This window comes from Scyliorhinus canicula, chromosome 27 (assembly GCF_902713615.1).
Source record: "Scyliorhinus canicula chromosome 27, sScyCan1.1, whole genome shotgun sequence".
Classification (NCBI taxonomy): Eukaryota; Metazoa; Chordata; class Chondrichthyes; order Carcharhiniformes; family Scyliorhinidae; genus Scyliorhinus; species Scyliorhinus canicula.
The window spans coordinates 6,938,113-6,950,906 of NC_052172.1; the positions used below are offsets into that span (position 1 = coordinate 6,938,113).

The following is a 12,794-nucleotide window of genomic DNA, read 5'->3' on the forward strand; positions in this document are numbered from 1 at the left end:
GGTGTCTGAAAGGTCAACATCGGACACTCAAGGTTTGGAAATCCCTCCTGAGGGATACAACAATGTGGCTGAGCCAAGTGTGGAACAGACCAACGAGAAAGACTCCTGAGTGATGGATTCTGCCAAAGCAGAACTGATGTCCACCTGTTCACGGTTGTACCGATGTAAATGTAATTGTATAATAATACTTGGTGAAATGATCAGTCTACACCATGGGTAAAAGTTCAAGTTAATATTTGTAGTCACTAAGGAGTAAAAGAGGAGGGATGTTTTGTATTGTAACCAATGACTTTCTGGACAGTGTGTTACATAGTGCGATCAACAGAGGCACTTGGGAGATTTTCCCACTTCCATCATAGGCTGCGATAAAGCAACACCTCTGTAAAAGAAGACTGACTATTTGGTTATGAACCCCATGGTAGGACAACCTTTCACCTTTGTCTTCTGCTAATAAGACAAAGGGCAGCGGTAGCATTGGGCAGCACGGTAGCATTGCGGTTAGCACAATTGCTTCATGGCTCCAGGGTCCCAGGTTCGATTCCCGCTTGGGTCACTGTCTGTGCGGAGTCTGAACATTCTCCCCGTGTGTGCGTGGGTTTCCTCCGGGTGCTCCGGTTTCCTCCCACAGTCCAAAGATCTGCAGGTTAGGTGGATTGCCCATGATAAATTGCCCTTAATGTCCAAAATTGCCTTTAGTGTTGGGTGTGGTTACTGGGCTTGGGTAGGGTGCTCTTTCCAAGAGCCGGTGCAGACTCAATGGGCCGAATGGCCTCCTTCTGCACTGTAAATTCTATGTCTAAGAGCAGAACCTCTTCAAAGACATAACACTCCGTTTATAATTCACCCCTGTGCAATTTCTAATTGAGTAGCCCCCTATGTATTCCCCACACAAAGAACAAAGAACAGAATAGCACAGGACTAGGCCCTTTGATCCTCCAGGCCTGCACCGATTATGATGCCTGTCTGAACACAGTCTGCACTTTCTGGGTCCGTATTCCTCTATTCCCAACATATTCTTGTATTTGTCAAGACTCCCCTGAAACGACACCTGCTTCCACCACCTCCTCCTCCAGCGAGTTAAAGACACGCACCACCCTCTATGTAAAACACTTCCCTCGTACATCTCCTCCAAACTTTGCTCCTCGCATCTTAAACATATGTCCCATAGTAAAGCTTCTGACTATCCACTCTGTCCATGCCCCTCATAATTTTGTTGTCTTCTATCAACTCCCCCCCAACCTCCGCCGTTCCAGTGAAAACAAACCGAGTTTATCCAACCTCTCCTCATAGCTAATGCCCTCCATACAAGGCAACATCCTGGTAAACCTCTTCTGTACCCTCTCCAAAGCCTCCACATCCTTCTGGTAGTGCGGCGACCAGAATTGAACGCTAGTGTGGCCTAACGAAGGATCTATACAGCTGCAACATGACTTGCCAATTTTTATACTCAATGCCCCGGCCGATGAAGGCAAGCATGCCGTCTGCCTTCTTGACTACCTTCTCCACCTGTGTTGCCACTTTCAGTGACCTGTGGACCTGTACACCCAGATCTCTCTGACTGTCAATATCCTTCAAGGTTCTGCCATTTACTGTATATGTCCCACCTGCATTAGTCCTTCCAAAATGCATCACCTCACATTTGTCCGAATTAAACTTCATCTGTCATTTCTCCGCCCAAGTCTCCAAACGATCAATATCCACAATGAAACTCTCCCCATTTTCGCAAGTAAAATTCCCTCTGTATCTCTTTCCATGTAGAATCCCACCTTTCTTGTCCATTGTGTAGGTTGCTTTTCTGGATCTGGGTCTTCCTCACAACAGGCTTTAATACCTGGCTGGATAAATAGCTGGAAATCTATAAAATGCCCAGCCAAACATAGATCGAGGATGCACAGAGGCTGAGGTAATCTGGCCCTACGATGCACAGGATGATCCCAACCCCAGACAATTCCCTCACTGCAGAAACGTGTTCCGCCTGCATCCCCATCAATACAGAGGGAATCTCAGCCCACACCTGACACTGGTGAGTGTAGAATCCGCACAAAGTGATCACATGGAACAAAGGGTAGGATTTAAAAATAAAGGCTTTTTAAAAAATAAATTTAGAGTACCCAATTCATTTTTTCCAATTAAGGGGCAATTTAGCGTGGCCAATCCACCTTCCCTACACATCTTTGGGTTAGAATGGAATAGAACAGTACAGCACAGAACAGGCCCTCCGGCCCTCGATGTTGTGCCGAGCAATGATCACCCTACTCAAACCCACGTATCCACCCTATACCCGTAACCCAACAACCCCCCCCTTAACCTTACTTTTTAGGACACTACGGGCAATTTAGCATGGCCAATCCACCTAACCCGCACATCTTTGGACTGTGGGAGGAAACCGGAGCACCCGGAGGAAACCCACACACACACGGGGAGGACGTGCAGACTCCACACAGACAGTGACCCAGCCGGGAACCGAACCTGGGACCCTGGAGCTGTGAAGCATTTATGCTAACCACCATGCTACCGTGCTGCCCAGTGAAGACGTAAAAACCACGCAGACAGGGGGAGAATGTGCAAACTCCACACGGACAGTGACCCTGAGCTGGGAAAGAACCTGGGACCTTAGCGCCGTGCGGCAACGGGGCTAACCCACTGCGCCACCGTGCTGCCCCAATAAAGGCTTATTGACACATTAACTACTCCACTCCCCAAAGAGTCTCCTGCCCTGACCTACACGCAGACCGGGGTTTTTATACACTGTGGGCTCCCTTTGTTAAAGAGGAAGGCCTGCCTCATTACTGGAGAGGCACGTACTCTGTAGAGGTCATAGAGAACCGGCGTGGTCGGGTATCCCTGGAGAGGGAGCGTGCGGTGTCCACGGAGACACTCGAGGTCTTCCATGCTCGGTGGGCCCCACAGGGGTTGGATTCGTTCATTTATTTTTTTTCAATCTTTTTATTGCCACTTCTCATATTCAGAAACAGTTGCATATATACATTACATTTATCTTGCCCACGCTAATTTACTTTATTTTACAGAGATTTATTTTGTCCTTCATTGAACTGACCCTATGTACATTTCACTGCCCTCAGGATCGGTCTATAGTTCCCCCCCCTCTTCCCCGTTGCCCCCCCCCCCCCCCCCCCCCCCCCGCCACCTTAATTCCCTCCCTCCACCTTCCCCTCACCCCCACTTTGCGTTTTTCTTTTATTTTCCGGGAAAGAAGGGATTCCTTTACCGCCCCTCCTTTGCACATTTTGGTTTGATGCTTTTTTAAAAAAAAATAATTTTCATTCAAATTTTCAACAAATTTTAACCAGCGAAACGGAAGAAAAGAGAAAAAACAGTAACCCACCCCCCCCAAATACAGAAGCAATAAATTAACAAAAATAATTAAATAAATGGAAACGTATGCACATACCCAGTAAAGAACACCCCGCCCATTCCCCCCCCCCCCCCCGCCGGTTGCTGCTGAAGTTGACCACCCCCTGACGCTCCGCCAGGAAGTCTAGGAACGGCTGCCACCACCGGAAGAACCCTTGCACCGACCCCCTTAGGGCAAACTTGACCCTCTCCAGTTTGATAAACCCGGCTATGTCGTTGATCCAGGATTCCACACTTGGGGACCTCGCATCCTTCCACTGCAAAAGAATCCTGCGCCGGGCTACCAGGGACGCAAAGGCCAGAATACCGGCCTCTTTCGCCTCCTGCACTCCCGGCTCCGCTGCTACCCCAAATATTGCGAGCCCCCAGCCCGGCTCAACCCAGGAGCCAACCACCCTGGACAACGTCTCCGCGACGCCCCTCCAAAAGCCCTCCAGCGCAGGGCACACGCAAAACATGTGGGTGTGGTTTGCCGGGCTCCCCGAACACCTGACACACCTGTCCTCACTCCCAAAGAACCGGCTCAGCCTTGTCCCAGTCATATGCGCCCTATGCAGCACCTTTAATTGAATCAAACTAAGCCTCGCGCAGGAGGAGGAGGAATTCACCCTCTCCAGGGCATCCGCCCACGTTCCCTCATCAATCTCATCTCCCAGCTCCTCCTCCCACTTATCCTTCAGCTCCCCCACCGAGGCCTCCTCCCCCTCCTGCATCACTTGGTAGACTGCCGAGGTCCTCCCCTCACCGACCCACGTCCCCGAGAGCATCCTGTCCTGAACCCCCCTTGGCGGCAACAGTGGAACCTCCGCCACCTGCCGCCTAACAAATGCCCTAATCTGCATGTATCTAAAGGTGTTCCCTGGGGGGAGGCCCAACCTTCCCTCCAACTCCTCCAAGGTTGCAAACTTCCCATCGAGAAAGAGGTCCCCCATCCGCCTGATACCTGCCCTGTGCCAGCTCACAAATCCTCCTTCCATCCTCCCTGGTACAAACCGGTGGTTCCTCCGTATCGGGGACCAAATTGAAGCCTCCACCTCCCCCCTATGCCGCCTCTACTGCCCCCAAATCTTGAGGGTAGCCGCCACCACCGGACTCGTAGTATACCTTGTTGGGGGGCAGCGGCAACGGCGCCGTCATCAGCGCCTCCAAGCTCATACCCACACAGGATGCCACCTCCATCCTTTTCCAAGCCGCCCCCTCCATTAACCACGAATGTATCATCGCCACATTGGCGGCCCAGTAGTACCCACATAGGTTGGGCAACACCAACCCCCCCACATCCCTACTCCGCTCCAGGAACACCCTCCTCACCCACGGGTCTTCTGCGCCCACACAAACCCCATAACGCTCCTATTGACCCGCCTGAAGAAAGCCTTCGGAATCATGATAGAGAGGCAGTGGAAGAGGAAAAAGAACCTCGGGGGCACCGTCGTTTTGACAGACTGGACCCTGCCCGCTAAGGAGAGTGGCAGCCCATCCCACCTCCTAAACTCCTCCTCCATCAGCTCCACCAACTTTGTAAAGTTGAGCCTATGCAGGGCCCCCCAGCTCCTGGCTATCTGGACCCCCCCCCCCCCACCCAAAACTCCTCTCCGCCCTTTTCAGCGGGAGCTCCAAAATCCCTCTCTCCTGGTCCCCAGGATGCACCACGAACAGCTCACTCTTCCCGACGTTGAGCTTATACCCGGAGAAGCCCCCGAACTCCTCAAGCGTCCTCATCACCTCCGGCATTCCCCCCACAGGGTCTGCCACGTACAACAATAAATCATCCGCGTATAACGACAGCCGATGCTCGTCTCCCCCCCCCCCCCCCCCCCCCCCCCCCCTCCGCACTATCCCCCTCCAGTTCCTCGACTCCCTCAGCGCCATGGCCAGGGGTTCGATCGCCAGCGAGAACAGCAGGGGAGACAGGGGACACCCCTGCCTCGTCCCCCGGTACAGTCGAAAATTCTCCGACCTCCTCCCATTTGTAACCACACTCACCACCGGGGCATCATACAGCAGCATCACCCACCTAATAAATCCCTCTCCAAACCCGAACCTTTTCAGAACCTCCCAAAGATATCCCCACTCCACCCTATCGAAGGCCTTCTCCGCGTCCATCGACGCCACTATCTCCGCCTCCCCATCCACCGCCGGCATCATTATGACATTGTGAAGCCTCCGTACATTGACGTTCAACTGCCTTCTCTTCACAAAACCCGTTTGATCCTCGTGTATGACATGCGGCACCACATCCTCACCCTCCTGGCCAAGACCTTTACTAGCAGTTTTGCGTCCACGTTGAGGAGCGAAATCGGTCTATAAGACCCCCACTGACAGGGGTCCTTCTCCCGCTTCCGAATCAATGAGATCAACGCCCTAGACATCGTCGGGGGCAAAGCCCCCCCTTCCCTCGCCTCATTAAAGGTCCTTACTAGCAGCGGGCCCAGCAGGTCTAAAAACTTCTTATAGAATTCAACCGGGAACCCATTGGGTCCCGGTGCCTTCCAGACTGCATGCTCTTCATCGCGTTAACCAGCTCCTCCAGCCCAACTGGTGGCCCCTACCCCCCCCCCCCCCCCCCCCCCCCCACCTGCTCCTCCCCCACTCTCGGAAACCTTAGCTTGCCCAGAAAGCGGTCCATTTCTCCCTCCTCCACTGGGGACACTGACCGGTATAGTTCCTCATAAAAGGCCCTGAACACTCTGTTAATGCTCCTCGCACTCCGCACCAGACTCCCTCCTCCATCCCTAATTCCCCCTAGCCGCCTCCCGCTTCTGGAGCTGGTGCGCCAGCATCGGACTCACCTTTTCCCCGTATTCGTATGCCGCCCCCGTGCCCTCCCCCATTGCGCCTCCGCCTTCCTGGTTGCTAATATATCAAACTCCGCTTGGAGACTACGACGCTTTCTCAACAGCCCTTCCTCCGGGACCTCCGCGTGCCTCCTGTCCACCTTCACCATTTCTTCAACCAGCCTCTCCCTCTTCCTTTTCTCCCATCTCTCCCTATGCGCCCTGATGGAAATCAGCTCCCCCCTAACCACCGCCTTCAGCGCCTCCCAGACGACCCCCACATGCACCTCCCCATTATCATTAATTTCTAGGTACTCCTCGATACACCTCCGGACCCGCCCGCTCACCTCCTCGTCCGACAGCAGCCCCACCTCTAACCTCCACATCGGGCGTTGGTCCCTCCCCTCCCCCAGCTCTAGATCCACCCAATGCGGGCCGTGGTCTGAAATGGTTATCGCCGAGTATTCCGCATCTTCCACCCTCGGAATCAACGCCCTGCTCAGACCAAAAAAGTCAATCCGGGAGTAAGCCTTGTGGACAAGGGAGAAGAACAAAAATTCCCTTGCCCCCGGCCTCATGAATCTCCAGGGTCCACCCCTCCCATCTGCTCCATGAACCCCCTCAGCACTTTGGCCTTCGCCGGCCTCTTGCCTGCCCTGGACCTCGAACTATCCAGTGCTGTGTCCAGCACTGTGTTAAAATCCCCTCCCATTATTAAACCCCCCGTCTCGAGATCCAGAATCCGGCCCAGCATACGCCGCATAAAGCCTGCATCGTCCCAAGGGGCTGGTTTAGCTCACTGGGCTAAATCGCTGGCTTTGAAAGCAGACCCAGCAGGCCAGCAGCACGGTTCGATTCCCGCACCAGCCTCCCCGGACAGGCGCCAGAATGTGGCGACTAGGGGCTTTTCACAGTAACTTCATTGAAGCCTACTCGTGACAATAAGCGATCTTCATTTCATTTAATTTGGGACGTACACATTGACCAGCACCACCCGCTCCCCCTGGAGCTTACCGCTTACCATCACATATCTGCCACAACTATCCGCCACCACACACGAAGCCACAAACGACACTTTCTTCCCCAAAAAAATCGCCCCCCCCCCCCCCCCCCCCCCGGTTCTTCGCATCTAACCCCAAAAGGAACACAAGCCCAACCCACCCCTTTCTCAACCGTACCTGATCCACCACCCTAAGGTGCGTCTCCTGGAGCATGGCCACATCCGCCCTCAGCCCCTTTAAATGCGCCACCACCCGGGCCTGCTTGGCCGGCCCGTTCAGACCCATTATATTCCAGGTGACCAGCCGAATCGGGGGGCGATTCGCCGCCCCCTCCCACCCCCCCACCCCTACCGCCGATCAGCCATATCTCCTCCGAGGTCAGCCACGTGCCCGCAGTCCCCGCACGGCCCGTTCCCCACAGTAGCAGATCTTCGTCCCGACCCCCCCTAAAGACCTCAGTTCCCCTTCGCCCCTTCCAGCAGCAACCCGGTACTCCCCCCCATTCCCCCCCCCCCCCCCCCCCCTAGCTGCGTTGCCCCTCTCATTGTACTCCCGTAAATCAGCTGACTCCTGCTGACCCCGGCTGCTCCCGCCATCCCAGCAACCCCCCCCTCCCCGGTGTAACACTGCTCCTCCCCTCCCTACCCACCGACAGGCACAGTCCCCTCCCATTCCGGCCCCAGCGCGGGAAAAAGCCCGCGCATCCAACTTACACCCCGTCCCTCAGCCCAAAGCGCGGGAAAAAGCCCGCGCATCCAACTTACACCCCGTCCCTCAGCCCAAAGCGCGGGGAAAAGCCCGCGCCACCCGCTCGGACGGCCCCACCCCCACTGGCGCAGCTCCCTTCCCAGGCCCAAACTCCCCCGCCCCGGCCCGGTCCACCTTTCCCTCCCCCGAGACCCCGTCAACCTTCCCAAACCTTCCACCCCTCCCAACCCAACACTTTCCCCCCTTTCCCGGAGCCCGTCCAACGGGCCTACAAAACATCTCCCAAACCTCCCCACAAAAAAAAAGAACAAAGGAACAAGAAGAAAAAACCCCAAAACACGATACAACTGTCCCCGACCCCCCCTCCAGTCTCAGTCCGAGTCCAGCTTTTCGGCTTGGACAAAGGCCCAGGCCTCCTCCGGGGAGTCAAAGTAATACTGGCGGTCTTTATAGGTGACCCAAAGGTGCGCCGGCTGTAACAGGTCAAACTTCACCTCTCTCCTGTGCAGCACTGCTTTCGACCGGTTATAACCGGCCCTTTTCTTCGCCACCTCCGCACTCCAATCCTGGTAAATTCGGACCTCTGCATTCTCCCATCTGCTGCTCCGTTCCTTCTTGGCCCACCTAAGCACACATTCTCGATCGACGAACCGGTGAAACCGCACCAGCACCGCCCTTGACGGCTCGTTGGGCTTGGGCTTCCTCACCAGTAGTCGGTGGGCCCCCTCCAGCTCCAAGGGCCCCTGGAAGGACCCCGCTCCCATTAGCAAATTCAGCGTAGCGACCACATAGGCCCCCGGGTCCGATCCTTCCAGCCCTTCCGGTAGGCTCAGGATCCGCAGATTCTTCCGCCGCGAGCGGTTCTCCATCACCTCAAGCCTCGCCTGCCATTTCTTGTGGAGCGCCTCGTGCGCCCCCACCTTACTGCCAGGCCTAGGATTTCATCCTCGTTCTCCGAGGCCTTTTGCCGCACCTCGCGGATCTCCACCCCCTGGGCCGTCTGTGTCGCCAGGAGCTTGTTGAAAGAGGCCTTTAGCGGTTCCAGCAGCTCAGCTTTCAGCTCCCTAAAGCAGCGATGGAGCAGCTCCTGCTGCTCCTGCGCCCACGCTGCCGGTTCCCTGCCCACCGCCATCTTGTTCTTCCCCCCTCGCACCTTTCTCTGCTCCAGCGCTGATATTTTAACCGCCCCGCTCCTTGTCCAGTCTATCCACCGGCAGGGAAGCGTTACTCAAGCCTTCCCACACTGAAAAAAGTCCGTCAAGCGCCGTTACGGGCCCCAAAAAGAGCCCAAAAGTCCGAAAATAGCATATAGAACATAGAACAGTACAGCACAGAACAGGCCCTTCGGCCCTCGATGTTGTGCCGAGCAATGATCACCCTACTTAAACCCACATAACCCGCATACCCGTAACCCAACAATCCCCCCATTAACCTTACACTATGGGCAATTTAGCATGGCCAATCCACCTAACCCGCACATCTTTGGACTGTGGGAGGAAACCGGAGCACCCGGAGGAAACCCACGCACACACGGGGAGGACGTGCAGACTCCACACAGACAGTGACCCAGCCGGGAATCGAACCTGGGACCCTGGAGCTGTGAAGCATTGATGCTAACCACCATGCTGCCATGAGAGGAGCCACCGAACGTGCGGCTTAGCTCCGCATCGCTGCAACCGGAAGTCCTGGTTTGATGCTTTTAAGTGTCCGTTTCGCTTTGTTATTTTTGGGCTGTGCTCCAACTCGGAGCGGCCTCTATTAACTTGTCCCTCAGTTAATATTTGTTATCCTATTTAGTTGCGAAACCTAAAATACATCATGGGGAACTGGATGGTCCACACCCCGTGACCACTGCGGGGGTTGTAACAGTGACACAGAAGGGCGGATGGAGAAAGATATTTGAAAGTGGCAGGACAAGTTGAGAAAGCTGTTAAACTGTTCAAAAGAAAGGTATTAAATGCTTGACTTTACAAAAGCATTGACGTTATCCTGAGCATCGGAGCTTGTTAAGGTGAGAATGCAGCTGGTGTGGGAGTTCCTTGAGGCAAAGACCGCCCAGATAAGTTTATGCTATTTGAAACCTGCACAGAACCACCTTCCTTCACATCACTATAGCCTGTGTCAGCAGATTTGCAGACAGCATAAGGACCTATGGCAACGTAAATGCTCTCATATTACAGACCTTATCTCTGATCACAGGCGCTATCTCCTTTGAGTATTCCCACCGAAACCAGCACAAGTAAAATGACAAAAGGCGAATGTAATGGTAAGAAAATGCTTTAAATTTGACACAGAAGATAGAGTTTGTTTTATCGCTCTGAGTGGTGGGTTGATTTACTGCTGTTGCGATTGGCGCAAATTCTCCCTTTTCTGTATCTAACTTCCTTGAACTAAAATTGGTGCGGGTAATTTAATTTTCTATCATGCCTCACTTAAACCTGAACCGATAATTCCCAAAGTAATTTATCTTCATCGCTCACCTCCACAGTAGATCAGCAATGAAGGTAGAAATTATAGAGTCATTTAGAACGCTGTAAATGTCAGGAACTTAACGTCATTCTAAATGGATGAATAAAGCTGGACCGATACTCTTTTGTCACCTTTTTAAAAAAATTCTAATTCAAGGGTAATTTAGTGTGGCCAACCCACCTACGCTGCACATCTTTTGGGTTGTGGGGGTGAGACCCACGCAGATACAGGGAGAATGTGCAACCTCACCATGGACGGTGACCCGGGGCCAGATCGAACCCGGGTCCTCGGTGCCATGATTTATCTTGTCATCTTTTGTATTTAGGGCGGCCCGGTGGTGCAGTGGTTAGCATTGCTGCCTCACGGCGCTGAGGACCCGGGTTCAATCCCGGCCCTGGGTCACTGCCCGTGTGGAGTTTGCACATTCTCCCAGTTTAATCCCATTATTCTTATCAGTCCCCTTACCCTGTTACATCCATTCTCCTATCCACCTTCACACCCTGAAATATTGTTCATTGTCAAGAAACACCCACTTTTCTATTTAAATGTACTCATGGACTCTGCTTCAATAACAGTTTCATTCAGAGACACACACAGAAACAAAAGGGGTTTCTACAATCGGTGTTGGTCAAATGAAGGTCTTGAGTTAGAGGAGAAACTAATGTGGGTTCCAGAACTGGGCCGACCCGCAGTCCAGGCTGGGGTCCAAGGTCTAGGCTCACCTGCAGTCCAGGCTGGGGTTCCAGAACTGGGCTCACCCACAGTCCAGGCTGGGGTTCTAGAACTGGGCTCACCCTCAGTCCAGACTGGGTGATCCAGGGAAGTGAGCCTAGAGTTGTGGTGACAATATTTTCCAGCCCATGATAGGACGGGGGGAACAAGCATATGGACGCGCAATGTGCATCAGGGACAGGAGTAGGCCATTCGGTCCCAAGAGCTTGTTCTAGCATTTGACAAGATCCTGGCTGGTTTGATTGTGGCCTCAACTTTACTTTTCCATCGATCCTTTGACTCCCATGTCAGTAAGAATGTCTCTAACTCAGTTTTAAACACATTCAAAGCCGGCTCTGCTCTCTGAGGAAGAGAATTTCGCAAACAAGTGATTCCCTGAGAATTATAAACAAAATGTTGTTCAAGGGTATTATTGGCCAGAACAGCATTTATTGACCATCCCCAATTTCCTTTGAGAAGGTGGTGGTGAGCAGCCTCCTCGAATCACTGCAGACCCTGAGGTGTAGGTATATCCCCAGTGCTGTTAGGGAGGGAGTTCCAGGATTTTGACCCGGCGACAGCAAAGGAACGGCCGATATATTTCCAAGTCAGCGTGTTGCGTGACTTGGAGGAGAATCTCCAGGTGGTGGGGTTCCCAGATATCTGCCGCTTTTGTCCTTGTCGATGGTAGAGGCTATAGGTTTGGAAAGTGCTGTTTGAGGAGCCTTGGCAACTTCCTGCGGTGCATCTTGTAGATGGTACAGACGCCCGACTATGTGCACCAGAGAGTGAATGCTTGTAGATGGGGTGCCAATCAAACGGGCTGCTTTGTCCTGGATGGTGTTGAGCTTCCTGGGTGGTATTGGAGCTGCACTCATCCAGGCAGTGGAGAGTATTCTATTACACTCCTGACTTGTAGGTGGTGGACAGGATTTGGGGAGTCAGGAGGTGAGTTACTCGCCACAGGATTCCTAGCAACTGGCCTGTTATTGTTGCCACAATATTTATATGACTAATGCAGTTCAGTTTCAAGTCAATAGTAACCCCCCCCCAGGATGCTGATAGTGGGGAATTCAGCAATGGTAATGACTTGAATATATCCTCATCTCCACCTTAAATGGAAGACCGCTGTGCCCCGTGGATCTGGGGCTACATTTTAACGTGGCACTGCCAGGTGTGTTTTCAGTGGTGGCAATGTAGAAGAGGACAGGTGCCCACCCGACCACTCCCCCCCCCCCCCCCACCCCCCCAGGCACTGAAACTGGCATCACCGCGCGCCAGACTTACATCGATAATCAAGGGTCAATTACGCTTGCGATCAAGTTTTATTGTAAAACGTTTCGGGTGGGCAGTCAGGTGGAAGTAGGCAGCCCAAATGTGCAAACAAATTCTTCAAAGGGCAGAAGGAAGGTGATGTTCTGCCTTCAGGGGCTGCCCTTTGCCAACGAGAGAGAACATCCCAACCCCCCCCCCCCCCCCCCCCCCCTCCTCCCACCACCACACACACTTTTCCCGCTCACAATCTTACACCTATCCCTCCATTCCCTCCCTGATCCACCCAGACCTTCCCCTGGCCAAGATCATAGACCTTCTTCCTCCTCCTCTTGGAGTCCACCAACGCGCTCTTGGCCGTTGAGGCTGCTGGCCAATCCAATTGGCTGGAAGTTCCTAAAGGTGGGATTCCCTTCCCAGTGAGGGAACGCGTTATGGCTGTGGGGCGGGTCTGCCACCTGCCTCCCTATAATATCCAACCCCT

General features: G+C 53.6%; 1 protein-coding gene across 1 annotated transcript in view; it reads left to right on the plus strand.

Annotated features, from left to right (window-relative positions):
* The window catches only part of nkpd1 (NTPase, KAP family P-loop domain containing 1), a 58,253-nt gene that overhangs the window by 26,033 nt on the left and 19,426 nt on the right, over positions 1–12,794 (plus strand). The window contains exon 2 of the mRNA XM_038785762.1: positions 10,052–10,124. Within this exon, the coding sequence (XP_038641690.1) occupies positions 10,052–10,124 (73 nt within the window). The remainder of the gene's footprint in view (positions 1–10,051; positions 10,125–12,794) is intronic.